General features: G+C 46.3%; 1 protein-coding gene across 2 annotated transcripts in view; it reads right to left on the minus strand.

The window, feature by feature from the left end:
* Positions 1-14,696, minus strand: part of CRYL1 (crystallin lambda 1) — a 131,651-nt gene that overhangs the window by 106,798 nt on the left and 10,157 nt on the right. For both annotated transcript variants that reach the window (XM_049647348.1, XM_049647347.1), the window contains exon 2: positions 6,108-6,215. In XM_049647348.1, coding sequence (XP_049503305.1) covers positions 6,108-6,215 — 108 coding nt within the window. The remainder of the gene's footprint in view (positions 1-6,107; positions 6,216-14,696) is intronic.

The following is a 14,696-nucleotide window of genomic DNA, read 5'->3' on the forward strand; positions in this document are numbered from 1 at the left end:
GTGTGGGGAAAGGAAAGCCAATGAGAAGCAAGTCTCCCAAGAGACCGGGCGAAGGTCAGAATCTGCACACACCAGACAGGACAGATGGCTGAGTAAGGAGCAAGAGCCAAAGAGTACTGAAGGTCAGAAGAGCCTGGGAGCTAATGAATCTCCTCCTCTCCCCACTCGTAGAACTCACGAGACACGGTAGAGGCCAAGAGAGACGCCATGCTGCTGAAAACAGGGAGTTAAGATAAAGCGCACAAACTTTAGAACCCCCCCCCCCCGACACACACACGTACACACGCACCTCCAGGCACTTTCCTTTGATCAGGAACAACAATGCCAGATGGAAACTGGCAGATTCTTTTCCGCACAAACTGAAGAGTCCAAGAAAGGAGACGAGCAGACATGGATGCTTAGACATGGCACTGCCACTTCCTGTCCTCTAACCAGGCTCTGCCGCCCTGGCACGGAGGCCCACCTTGGACTTCCTGAGTGCCCCAGGGACCATGCTAACTACATGCGGGCAGATCAAGTTGAAGCTCTACAAAATTCTTGTATTAAGTTAACTGCAATATGAGAACGGAGGAACACATGTCCAACAGCACAGCTCATCTTCCGCAGTGGGATACTAGGTCGACCCTAAAAATCATTCCTAATGTTTTTGAAATGGGACATAAAAGGATAGAATACAAAAAAAATTTATTAAGGAGTGGCCCCAGACCTTTTTTGCTTGACAGCACAGTGGTTTTTTTTTTAATGTTTTTATTTATTTTTGAGACAGAGAGAGAGCAGGAGCAGGGGAGGGGCAAAGAGAGGGGGAGACACAGAATCTGAAGCAGGCTCCAGGCTCTGGGCTGTCAGCACAGAGCCCGATGTGGGGCTCGAACTCACGGACCGCGAGATCATGACCTGAGACGAAGTCGGATGCTTAACCGACTGAGCCACCCAGGCGCCCCAACAGCACAGCGTTTTTAAGTCCTGAATACCTTCCACCAAAGACTAGGTCCAATTTGCCGAAGGATCCACCTCTTTGCTACTTTACTCTCTCCCCTGGGTTACCAGCCCAACCCCCTTGCACACCTGAATCTGAAGACCTCTCAGCGAGTATGTAAGTTAAATGTACTACAGAAAGAAAGAGAACTCTCCCCATTCACCCCGCAGGACAGCTGGGGCTCCGATTGCCTCCACTGGCCCTGTCACTGCACCCACTTCTCCCCCCTCACCTGGGCACCCTGAAGTTCTCTTCCCTCAGGCTGGTGGTGACATTGGGACTTGGTGGGCGGGGAGATGCTCAGGGGAGCAGAGGACCCACGTAAGCCTCAAGTAGTGTCGATTTCACCAAAGTTTACACTTGAGTGTCAAGCCTTGGCTCAGTTAACACGTGTACTTTCCTTTGTTTGTCACTGTTGGAAACCTCACAGGGGGATGAGCAGACAAAGCAGAATTCATACCATTCTTAAGTCCACCCCCAATACCAAATAAGCCTTCACAGCCCTACTTTCACTGTTAATACGTGCGTGTCCACATGCACAGAAGCGTGCCAGATCGAGGTGTAAGCGTGTGTCCTCAAAATGTTCAACAACACTCACTCTTATTCCTACCATTCAGAGACAGTCGAAATATTCTTATTTCTCCCCAATGTTCTGAATGTACAATTAGCATATATACCTTTTACAAATCAGATAAAGCAACACGACTTCTGTTTGGGAAGGGAAATAAATAATTGAAATGAAGCAATCATTTGAACTGTCCGAATGACAGCCAAGTGACAGCATGATCTGTGAACACATAGATAAGTCAAGTTGAATGACCTGGCTGAACCCATAGCCCACTGGTGTGAACTTTTAGCATCAGGACCTCAGATCCCTTCTGAACTTTTCCATGCAGTTCGGTGTAGTCAACCCACTCCCTGTCCCCCACTTCTAGGAGGGTTTCAATTAAACCACCAAAGACAGGTTGTTGCTAGGATAGATGTCTCTCCATTTACTTTTTATTAACTGTCCTTCAATAACATTTTTTTAAAATTCTCCATGAATGTATTTCACAATCTTTTTATATTTATCCTTAGTTTGCTTACATTTTCTGTAGCAAATTTTTTACTGTTTTCAAACTATGTGCTGCCAATGTATAGAAATAGAATTGATTTTTTTTCAGCCTGACATATATTTTCCCCAGCCTTGGAGTTTTACCTACAAAATCTATGTTCAAATCTCACCTGATAATAGAGCGTGTGCTATCAGTTCAGCTAGGCCTGCTCGACTTCTCCTGAAATCTCATGGCATGTTAATTATTACTCATACACTGCTGATCCATTTCCCTTGGTGGGAGTGAAAGGATAGTCAATATTTTAGGCTTCGTGGGTCATTTGGTCTCTGTTGCAACTACTTGTTGTAGAGTGAAAACAGACATAGACAATACATAAACAAATGGGCACGCTGTTTCCCAACAGAGGTTCATTCATGGTATGTTCCCGTAAGACAGCGAAGGGACTGATAGTTTTCCATCACTTCCCATAGAAGCAGAATTCCCTTGTAAAAGCTGTAAAAAGACAAAACCAGAACCCCTCAGAACCTAGAATCAGTAGAGGGCAGCAATCTAAGCACAGGAACCTGGCCAAGGTTTGGTATGTTGGTAATCTACCAATCTACTGTCACAATCCTGGGAATCAGTAATTCTGGCTGCAGTCAGCTCAGCTCACGCGTGACGCTGCAGTCATGTGGCAGGTTAGCTAGGGGCTGTTGGTCGAGGATGGCTTCACTCATCTATCTAGGGGTCGGTGCTGGTGTTGGCTAGTGCCGGCTGACGGCTGGGCCACGTGTCTCTAGGGGGCCGGACTGAACTGACCTACAGGACGAAGGACGGCAGGAAGGGTTCCCAGCAGCAAGTGAGGGTAAGTTCTCAAAGCACAGGAGCTTTCCAGGCCTCTGCTTGCATCGCATTTGCTCTCTGTCCCACTGGCCAGTGAAAGTCTGTGGCCAAACCCAGAGTCGGGCAGCGGGAGCAGCAAAGTCACAATACAAGGAAGTGTGCAGACAGGGATAGAAGCAGTTTATGGGCATTTTGTGATTATACTCAGCTATTCTAGCCAAAAGCCATACAGGAAAACTAAAAGTTCCTTTCAAACCAGAACAGATCAATCCAGAGGAATCCAGCTCAAAACTGAATTCAAGATGTTTAAGCAAGTGTAGGGGTCGGGGTAGCAATTTAAACACATCCCCAGGAACCCAGTTATTAGAAACGCCTCAGTTCAGAGACAAGGAGTTCAGTTACTCAGGAGGCAGGAGTACAGGGCAGCTACCTGGTTTCAGGGATCACTTCTGGTGGTTTATTAAATCCTAATCTGTGTAGAAAGCAGATTCATTTGGGGGGGATTTGCATACGAGAATGACCATCTACAGGTAGTAAAGAGACGGCAATACAGAAATTGTAAAGAGAGGGTTTATCAAAATACGATAGTGATTTCAGATTGGGACTCGTGTAAAACAAGGCAGTTTGTCCTCTGCCTCAGAGTGGAGGTGGTCCCTGAGATATCAATATGGCTCATGCCAGGTAGCCCTGGTCTGGTGATGGTGAGAATGGCCTGTCACTACATGGAAATGATGCTGGATCCAAATTTCAGAAAGTCATGTCCTGATCTAGGAGTCCATATTATAACTTTTACCTGATTATTGTTTTTCTCTTAAAATACATTCAGTCTCAGATTCTTGAGACCTAACACATGCCGAACATCAGGCATACAATGGAAACCAAAAAGCTTTTGGTAAAGCAGCAGCAGTGGTAAAGCAGCAGCTAACGAGGTTTCCTAAGGTCAAGCTACCTTTCTATTTTGAGATTTAAATAAGTTTTAAGTTTCTCATTTTACCACTCTTAGAAAACAATTAGTCTTGTGTGACATCTTTTTAATTTTTTTTTTAATTCTCCATGATCTCTTGGTATGGCATGAGTCGTGATAATTCCTTTCATCTTCTAATGTTGTAATTAAAAAAAAAAAATCAACTGCACCAGTTTAAGTTAATTTTTACAATTTCAGAATCAAGATGTACAATTTATACTCGTTTAAGATTAGTGTCTAATAAGTCTAACATAGAATTTTCATGCAGAAGTGGTAAGATTTCAACCATGTATTTCCCACTATACGATGTTTGGAAGGATGGGACCATGGGAAGTGAGGCAAACAGCAAGGGTTGGACAGATGGTAGGGAGAGAGTGCACAAAAGACACGGCAAGAAGTACCTTCTGAGACTCTAGAAAAGGCTCCCATGACTCACTTAAAACGATTACTGAGCTGGTGCCCGTCTCTGGGGTCAAGAGGTGTGCGTGCGGCTTCCTTCTGCGGCCGTCATGGCTAGCAGAGATCACAAACCACTTCAATAATGAAGGCACTGTGAGTGTACTGCGTACTCTCAGTCCCCGTGGAGCTCACAACCTAGTGTGATGAATGAAGAACATAAACCAGTGGCATAAAAGGGGGCATGGTGGGCACAAACTATTTTGACCCATCAGTCAACGCAACCCAATCGGGAAGACGCATTGTTTGTACTTCTTGACGAAAAGCGTCAAGTTGGCTCTCCTTACACTTGTGCCTCAGACGTGGCCAGGGACGTTCTAGTCTCGGTTCCTGAACGTACTAGGACCACAGCCAGACACCCAGTGCTGTTGACGTGAGCTAACAGTCTCTGTGTGCGAGTGACACAGTTGACTTACCGAAAGCAGCAGCAGTAATTCTTTTTTGACTGAAAAAGCACTGAAACTCACAACTCTTCTACTGACCAAGGTATATGCAAAAATAAGGTTTGGACTCAATGCTCTTAACCTGGTCCCTGTGTCCAGGAAAGGAGCATCTGAAAATCTTGCGTAAGTAAGGGAAGCAGCTGGCTTTACTTAGGTGATAAGACGAAAAATGTAGTCTTCCCTCGGAGGGCAACATGACACCACTCAACCTGATTTTCTTGCTACTATTTGCTAGTAATAATTCCAGAAGAAAAAGGTAGTCAGTCACAAGATACCCTGAGATCTCTACTTCCTGCCAAAGAAGTACAACCAGTTCCGCATGTTTAAGTGAACTCAGTCATGTGTAGATGGGTTACAAAAACAAAGCTACTGCTATTGAGAAAAGGACCGTGTGTACACTTTTTAAGTTTTACATATGCAAGAATTCAGATGTGCTTTTCTTTCATAAGACTACTAACAGCAATAAATTATTTTGGTTTTTTTGATGGGAAACTCTTACAAACTGGCTTTTAAAAGTTCAATCTAATCAGGCACCAATAATATTAAATAGCAGCCATGTATATTAGTCTTTTCAAAAAATAAACTATAAAGTAAGCACAGTCTTGTTACACGACTACAACTTCAGGTTGCATGTTCGCGGATATCCCCCAAGGAGGAGAATACCTGCCTGAACGACACCATGTGTGAGACGGTCAAAACTGTGTTCAGTGATGGTCATGTTGGGTGAAGAGGTCACGAATTAGGGCCCTTTCATCTTCCGGAACATTGCATTCGTTTGGAGCCTCTATCTTTGACCTCCCTCATTCTTGGCCTTTTTCCTTTGGTTCCTGTTTTTATCCTGCCCCCTGTGATTATTCCCAAAACTTAGCCCTCCCCCCAGCTTAGCACTCAGCCTATGTAAGTTCACCTACTCTGAGGCCTTTAACTATCAGTTATCACGGTTCATTTGAGTCCTGGCATCATTAGATCAATAGGTCGAAACACACCTCGGGACCTCCTGTTCCTAAAACGCAATGCCCACGCAGCTCTGGCTACCGCGTGCTGCGAGCCACCACCGTCTGCCCGGGGACCACAGGGAGACCCAGACGTCCAGCCCCGTGGGACACAGCGAGGTAAGCTCACTCACTCACTCCGGCTGGAAGCCTCAGATGCCTGTTCACCGACTCCACTCCCATCACACATCTTTACAACCCTAAGGGTCCTTTGCTCATCATCTGAGCTCCTTCTTCGGTCTTAATTTACATCTCAGCCACTGCGGGTCTCTTTACCAGCTCCAAGGCACTGGAACCGCCACCAAAGGGGAGAATAAAATCACAAGTGTATGATAACCAAGACCTCCTGAGAGCAAAAGAGCCATGCCAAGTCCTCCCAGAAGGTGCCAGCTAACGTACCTGATGTTTTCCAAGGCATTTGTTACCTGCTGTTGTTCAATATCATAGAGTTTCACCCTGAAGCCTCCACTGGCAAACAACATAGCCCAGCTTCGCCCGATGAGTCCACTAAAGAGAAAGAAAGTAAGAAAGGCTTCCAGTTAACTTAATGGAACAGTTTTTCATCCCCAACCCAGAATGAAATTTTAAAAATTATACAGCACCCTGTTCTAAAATACTTAAGAATAGTTACACATTTTGATAGCTGTATTCATTGAAAATGTTGTATCTCTGTATAGGAGCCCCTGAATTCTCAACTCCAGTGTCGGCATTAATATTATGCCTGGCGCACTGCCAGATGTCAGGCAGTCACCATTAGTTCACACGCTGAAACGAACATTACAGTAGTGCAGGGCACCTGGGGTGGCTCAGTCGGTCAAGCATCCGACCACGGCTCAGGTCGTGATCTTGCTGTCCGTGAGTTCCGGCCCCGCGTCTGGTTCTGTGCTGACAGCTCGGAGCCCGGAGCCTGCTTCGGATTCTGTCTCCCTCTCTCTCTGCCCTTCCCCTGCTCATGCTCGGTCTCTCTCTCTCTCTCTCTCTCTCTCTCGCAAAGATAAACATTAAAAAGAAATTACAGTAGTAAAGTGGTAGGGTGTCGTGAGGCAAAAGGCTCCTATATGAACCCCCATTTGACCACTGTTTTAGGCAAGTCACTTAATGTGAAGAACAGAGATGTTACTTATTTGAGGAAGATGGGGGAAAATACTAACTGCTACCACCACCAGCATTTGAGCATATATTAGGTGCCAGGTGACATCGAAACTGAGGGCTGGCCACTGGGGTTAGCAAGATGAATGGGGGTGGGGACAGTGATAAGAGCAGTTCTGACATACCGGTACGGAAGAAAGCCTGCCTGCGTTTAAGAGAAATGAGCCTCTAGATCTAACTACCAGTTCTAGAAATGGAGGGACAGGGGAACAAGTACATTAAAGGATGCCACATGGATACATGCAGCAAAATCCAGAATGTAGGAAATTTCACAGGACAAATGACTGTGTTCTTCAACAAGGAAACTGCAAGAAAATTAAAAAAAAAAAAAAAAGAGGGATGGAGAAACCTATAGATTGAAAGAAGGGTATATCAACTATAAATATAACGTGTGGGCCTTACTTGGACCCTCAAACCAAGTATCAAAAAGTTTTTAGGTAATCAGGTAAATTTTGAATGCTGACTGGATATCTAAAGACATTATGTGATGATAGCAAGGAATTCTGTTAATGTTTTATACATGATGGTGGTATCACAGTTCTATATTTTTAAAATACAGTTGATCCTTGGGGGTGCCTGGGTGGCTCAGTCAGTTAAGCATCCGACTTCAGCTCAGGAGTTTGAGCCCCGTGTCGGGCTCTGTGCTGACAGCTCAGAGCCTGGAGCCTGCTTCAGATTCTGTGTCTCCCTCTCTCTCTGTCCCCTGCTCACGCTCTATCTCTCTCTGTCAAAAATAAACATTAAAAAATAATAATTAAAAAAATAAATACAGTTGACCCCTGAACAAGGGTTTGATCTATGCGTGTCCACTCATATGCAGATTTTTTACAGTACAGTACTGTAAATATATTTCTCTTCCTTATGATTTTCTTAGCATCTCTTCTCTAGCTTACTTTATTGCAAGAACACAGTATTTAATATGTATCACATAAAAAATATGTGTCAGTTGACTGTTCATATTATCAATAAGGCTTTTGCTTTGGGGGGAATCAAAGTTATACACGGATTTCCAACTGTGTGGGGAAGTCTGGCACCCTTGATCCCTGCATTGTTCAAGGGTCAACTGCAGCCCTGATCCTTTAGGTATATACGCTGCCATATCTGTAGGTGAAAGGACACAATGTCTGGGATTTGTTTCAAATTAATCCACAGAAGGGAATATAAATGAAACTAGATTAGCCCTGTGTTAATAATTGTTGAAACTGGGGTAGAAGGGGTACACAAGTTTTCACTGTACTATTCTCCCAACTTTAATATGATTTGAAACTTTTCCATAATATAAAGAATATGGATGGGGACAAAGGAATTAGAGACACAATAGACGATTTCATTGAGATTTAAGGGAAAATGTGGCAGTTACTGAAAGGAGAAATGCGGTCAAGTTGGGGATACTATTAGGCTGGAAGAAATACCATGTTTACATGCTGTAGAGTGGGATTTCCCGCAGACAACCCAGCACTGAGCTCTGAGGCCACCGTACCTATTGCCACCGCTTCGGTCATCCTGACACTTGCTTAATGTTACTCAGGAAAAGGCAGCCCCAGTGATCAAGCAAGTGGAAAAGCCTTGGAACTGAGGGTGTCTGAACAGAGGCAGGTAATCACTTAGCACCAAATATCGGATAGGCAGCTGGACTACGCTCCATTTTTCTTCCAGCCTTGAGATCTTCCAATGCCACTTAGAATGTCAAACGCAAGTTGCATCCCGTCCACAAACTGTCCTTACAATTTCTACTCTATACAATTTAAAAACAAATCAACAACCCTCTCTGGGTTTCCTCTAAACGAGAAGCTTTTTAAAATGCGGTGCAAATGTCAGCAGCAACGTATTTCCCATTTTAGAGGGTCCCGAAGGGGCGTGTGGACAAAGCAGAGCATGAAGCGGTGGGGGCACTTCTCTGCGAGCACTTGCAGCCTCGCCAGGCGTGCCAAGAACGTACGGCCTGGCTGTTCCTCGCCCAACCATTTCCGGAGTTCCTACGCGGTGAGCCACCACCTCAAGGGGAGGAAAATGCGTCCCTTGAAGACAACAGCAGGCTTGCTTACCCCTTCCTATAAACAGTGGCTTCCCCAAGCTCCACGTTCCCACACTGGAACACGCTCACTGAATGTGCAGGCACGCACCTGGGAGGTGCACATCCACCCCCACGGCAAGGGGACAAATGGTAAGCAGGAAGCTCATACCGCCTGCCCTGCTACGATTAAGAAAGCTCTCTGTCTCTGACCCGTGAGTCTCGTGTCCTCTGCCAGCGTTCAGGAAAGAGCAACACGCTGAATTACTAGCTTGCAAGTAGGCAGAACACGCAGTGGGACGCGCTGGTCTCAGACGTGGTGTTGTTTCACCGCGGCGCCCACGTGAGCTGCTTGGCGGAAGCGGGGCTAGAAGAACAGTCGAGGCCAAGGATGGGCTCCGAGACGTTATCGTCCCTACTGGGTCTCCCCCCGCTCCGCCTCCTAATTCAGCTCATCTACAGTTCCGACTCTGAGTCCAGGGAGTGCCCCACACAGCCACAAAGCCCCCCTTCTGTGGGGCTTGGGCCCAAGCGATGGAAGGGAAGAGCGCGGCTTGCCTCCAATTGACCTGAAAATCCTGTTAATGCCACACAAGTGCTATCCAGGCTTCAAAGCCCTCGCGCAACGCTCACTTGAGCTGAGCCCTTAACACACACAAAGGGCGACTGAGAGGGGCTCCTATCTTGTTACAAGGTATATTATGCAAAGGCATTGGTTGAAAAACGCAGCGGAAACAACTAAAACGACCTCTGCTCAACTTCTGGAAAGGACGCAGGATTATACAGATTTTACTCCGTATTCTTCTGCAATATTAAAATCTTTTATAACTAATGTAAAATTTACATATTATGTATATATAAAGTTTTATTAAGCCCTCAATGCTCTAGACCTGCACGAATACGGTCGACTCTAGCCACATGCTGCTATTTAAATTAATTGAACTGAAATAAATTTTAAAAATCAGGTCACATCTCAAGTATTCAACAGCCACCTGTGACAGTGGCCACCGGCCTGGACAGCAAGGGCGTAAGTAGAACATTTCCCTCTTTGCAGGAAGTTCTATTAACAGAGCTGTCGCCCGAGATTATCCGCCACAAGCCAGAGTCTGAAGGAGACCGTCCCTGCATAAAGACTTCTCTTCTTTACAGACACACGCTCGCGCTCGCGCTCTCCAGAAAAGACTTCCTTCTCTTCCTTACAGACGTGTTCTCGCTCTCTCGCTCTCTCCAGAGCTGCAAGGCAGGAAGTTAAAAGGCCAAGTAACGTTCGTGCACATGATCCCACGGGACCAGCCACTGGCCTTAAACTCCTCGTCCCACTGCCAGTATCACAATGTTTGCGGTATGCGGTGATTTATTCAACCAGAAAGGAAGGCCTGCTTGCAGCCCAGGTCTAGCAGGGATACTCCCGCGGCAGCGTTCACAGCGCGCGTCCACTCCGTGCCCGAATGACTGCTGCACTCGCTGCACGTACGCCACGCTTCAGAAACATATTTTTCAGGCCGAGAGCGCTCTTTCTGTGCCCTCTGCGGTTTGAGAAACTACACAACCCTCCGGAGCGACTCGCCCGCCTGAAACCTTCGCCCCCCGCCGGCCGGGCTGCCGCCCGCGGGGGTGGGAGCTCCACGGGGCCTCCGGGCCGCGTCGGCCGCAGACCCCTCCCTCGGCTAAGGCCCCCGCGTCCTGCGCCCGCACGCGGCGAATTCGGCCGGGAGGAGAGGACGGGCGCGGACGCCAAGGAGCTCAGGCCTCGGCGAGGCTCGAAGGCCGTGCAGCGCGCAGGCGCGAGGACGAGGGCTGCCGGCCGGCTTCCGACCCAAGGCCGAAGCCCTCCGGCTGCCCTTACGGAAAAGACCTTCCGCGGACGAGCACACAAGACGCATCTCACGAAGCGAACCCGCCCGCACAACCCGACTCGCCTTTTCCAGACGGAGTTGGAAGCGCCTCCCGGACGAGCCGGCGCGGCAGGTGAGGCGCAAAAAAGGGGCGGAAGGAACCTTCTGGAGCCTTCTGGAGCCGGGCTGTCTCCACTCCCCCAGGTCCCACCGCGGCCGCAACCCGCCCCGGCCACGCGGGCCGGGAAAGCGGCCGGGGCCACGGGGGCCGCGCTGCCGGCAGAGAAGACACGCTGGGTTTTGAAGTCTGTGCCTCCCAGGAAAGAACGTAAACGCTCTCACCAGTAATACTTTGTACCAATTACTTGTTGAAACATCAGCGCTTAGAAAAATACCTTAAATAAGACAGACTGAAATTCATTTCACCTTTTTCTCAATGTAGCTCCTGGAAAATGGCATTACATACGTGGCTTGCACTTGTGGCACACAGTGGCTTCAACGATTGCCTGGTATCACAATTCAGTCATTTATCTCAGCAGCTGCTTGGTGTCTGGACACCCAGTTCCACCCCCAACTACGAAACCACCACAGTCCTCGAGAGGTCACGTGCCCCAGAGGGCTGCTTCCTCTCCAAATGCACTCGGGGCTGGGGCAGCATTCGCTCCGGAGCAGTAAGCAGCTTTCAACCTTTCTATCAAAACCGTCTCTATGGGGCACCTGGGTGGTGCCCAACGCTTGACTTCGGCTCAAGTCATGACATCACAGTTCAGAGTTCGAGCCCCACGTAGGGCTTGCTCTGACACTACGGAGCCTGCTTGGGATTCTCTCTCTCTCTCTCTCTCTCTCCTCTCTCTCCTCTCTCTCTCTCTCCTCTCTCTGTCCCTACCCTGCTTGTGCACGCTTTCCCTCAAAATAAAGGGAAAAAAAAGACATTTTTACAATAATCTAAGCCACCATGGTCCTCATGGAGGATTTGGTTGCCAAATAAACATTAACTGATCTTAATAACTCTGTTTATGACCCCCCCAAAAAAAGCCCTCAACATAATACAAATGTCCAAAAAGAAGCAATATTTATAACAAATAAATATACAAAAGTTCCTATAAGCCCAGCAGTAAGAGATAAACACACCAAACACAAGAGGAGGGGAAAGCTATATAAAGTATGTGTACAAGCTAACTTGAAAACATTTTCTAGTACTTTACTCCCACAATAGCAAATAAAATATATACCAGAATGGCAGAAATTTAAAAAACCGACCGTGCTTAGTGCTGGTGAAGTTATGGGGAAATGGACAATCACAAACCACTGAGGGGGAAAAAAAAACTGGTGCAAAGCATCTGGAGGCACTCTCACAGCCTGTATCAAAATTGGGTGTTTCTAGTATTTGAGCCGGGAATTTTACTTCCAGAATTTATCTTAGGTTATGTTAATGTGGTCAACACACACACACTCATTTAAAGTAGAATTTATATCAGCAAAAAAGTACGGCGCCTGGGTGGCTCAGTCAGTTGAGCATCTGACTTTGACTCAGGTCATGATCTCACGGTTCATGGGTTCCAGCCCCCTGTCAGGCTCTGTGCCGACAGCTCGGAGCCCGGAGCCTGCTTCAGATTCTGTGTCTCCCTCTCTCTCTCTGCCCCTCCCCCACTCACACTCTGTCTCTCTCTCTCAGAAATGTATAAACATTAAAAAAATTTTATATTAGCAAAAAAGTAAACGTTAACTCTCTAATATTCAGCATTGGCTAAATAAAATATACAGATGAAGCAACTACAGGAAACTTTTAAACATTTGTTGAATAGAAAAGTGGTTATCAGTGTATCCTTTTTTCCATAATTTCTACTTTTCTGTGTATTTGAGAATTTTCATAAAATTGGGGGAAAAATTATATTCCATACAGTAGATAGTAAGCCCACGCCAATTTCTCCTTATTATAATAGTTTCCTGGCCTGTATTGTCCATAGTCCTCCAGAGGAAGCACCAAGAGCAGGAAGTCAACTCCCGGGAGCCTGCTGGCACCCCTGCTCCTTCACGCACACTCGTTCATGATTGGACGTGACATGGACATCTGACCCGAAGCAGCCAATCAACTAGCCTACCAGCACCCTATGCTGTCAGTAGTATCACCTGCACAGAGGACTTAATCCGATCAGATTTCCTCTCCTGAAAATTGGACCTAAAATATAGAAACTATAAGTAACAGGTCCTAAAGCTGAAAGATTGTAACACTGGGGTTGGCAGCAGTGTGCAAGAAAAAGAAGCAGAGGAGACGGGGGACGTGAGCAGGTGCAGGTGGAGGGAATCTACACAGCAGGCTAACGTGACTGATCAGAGATCATGGACGGTGGAGATCAGACTGCACAGCCCAGAATGAGAGTTCTGCCAGCTCTCTAGTTCCCAGTACGACTTTACCTTGGACCCAAATACAATTAGCTTCCTGCCCTTACAGCCTGTGACATCCTATTAACTTTTTCTGAACTCCTAGACACCTGAGGACCATGCAATGGGTCCCTACCATTCTGTCTATTCTGATATGCTTAAAAGCTTCTCAACTCATAATTCCGAATTAGTCCTTCAAAAAAACTACCGCAGGTAGACATTTATTCTGTTACACCCATAGTCTCATCATAATACAGATTTTGTTCCCAATGACCAAGGGATTTGTGTCCCACATTAGGCACCCCAACCCTAAACAACTACACCAGAGAAACAAGCCCCCCAAAGTGTTTGATCTTGACAATCAAAGGGCTTAATTCCAGGAGAACCATAGGGCTATAGGTAACAAGAAATCCACTCTTGCAATCCCTACCAAAATAACACCAGTAGTCTTCATAGAACTAAACAAACAGTCCTAAAATTTGTATGGAACCAGAAAAGACCCCGAATAGCCAAAGCAATCCTGAAAAAGAAAACCAAAGCTGGAAGCATCACAATCCCAGACTTCAAACTGTATTACAAAGCTGTAATCATCAAGACAGTATGGTACTGGCACAAAAACAGACACACAGATCAATGGAACAGAATAGAGAACCCAGAAATGGACCCACAAGCATATGGCCAACTAAACTTTGACAAAGCAGCAAAGAATAGTCAATGGAATGAAGACAGTCTCCTCAGCAAATGGTGAAAACTGGACAGCAACATGCAGAAGAATGAACTTGGACCACTTTCTTACACCATACATAAAAATAAACTCAAAATGGATAAAGACCTAAATGTAAGACAGGAAGCCATCAGAATCCTCGAGGAGAAAGCAGGCAAAAACCTCTTTGACATTGGCCACAGCAACTTCTTACTTGACACATCTCCAGAGGCAAGGGAAACAAAACCAAAAATGAACTATTGGGACATCATCAAGATAAAAAGCTTCTGCACAGTGAAGGAAACAATCAGCAAAACTAAAAGGCAACCGATGGAATGGGAGAAGATATTTGCAAACAACATATCAGATAAAGGGTTAGTATCCAAAATCTATAAAGAACTTATCAAACTTGGGAATGGAAGCTGGTGCAGCCACTCTGGAAAACAGTATGGACATTCCTCAAAAAACTAAAAATAGAACTACCCTACGACCCAGCAATTGCACTACTAGGCATTTATCCACGGGATACAGGTGTGCTGTTTCGAAGGGACACAGGCACCCCCATGTTTATAACAGCACTATCAACAATAGCCAAAGTATGGAAAGAGCCCAAATGTCCATCGATGGATGAATGGATAAAGAAGATGTGAAATCAAAACCACACTGAGATACCACCTCACGCCAGTCAGAGTGGCTAAAATGAACAAATCAGGAGACTACAGATGCTGGCGAGGATGTAGAGAAACGGGAACCCTCTTGCACTGCTAGTGGGAATGCAAAGTGGTGCAGCCGCTCTGGAAAACAGTGTGGAGGGTCCTCAAAAAATTAAAAATAGATCTACCTTATGACCTAGCAATAGCACTGCTAGGAATTTACCCAAGGGATACAGGAGTGCTGATGCAGAGGGG

The sequence above is a fragment of the Panthera uncia genome, assembly GCF_023721935.1.
Source record: "Panthera uncia isolate 11264 chromosome A1 unlocalized genomic scaffold, Puncia_PCG_1.0 HiC_scaffold_16, whole genome shotgun sequence".
NCBI lineage: Eukaryota > Metazoa > Chordata > Mammalia > Carnivora > Felidae > Panthera > Panthera uncia.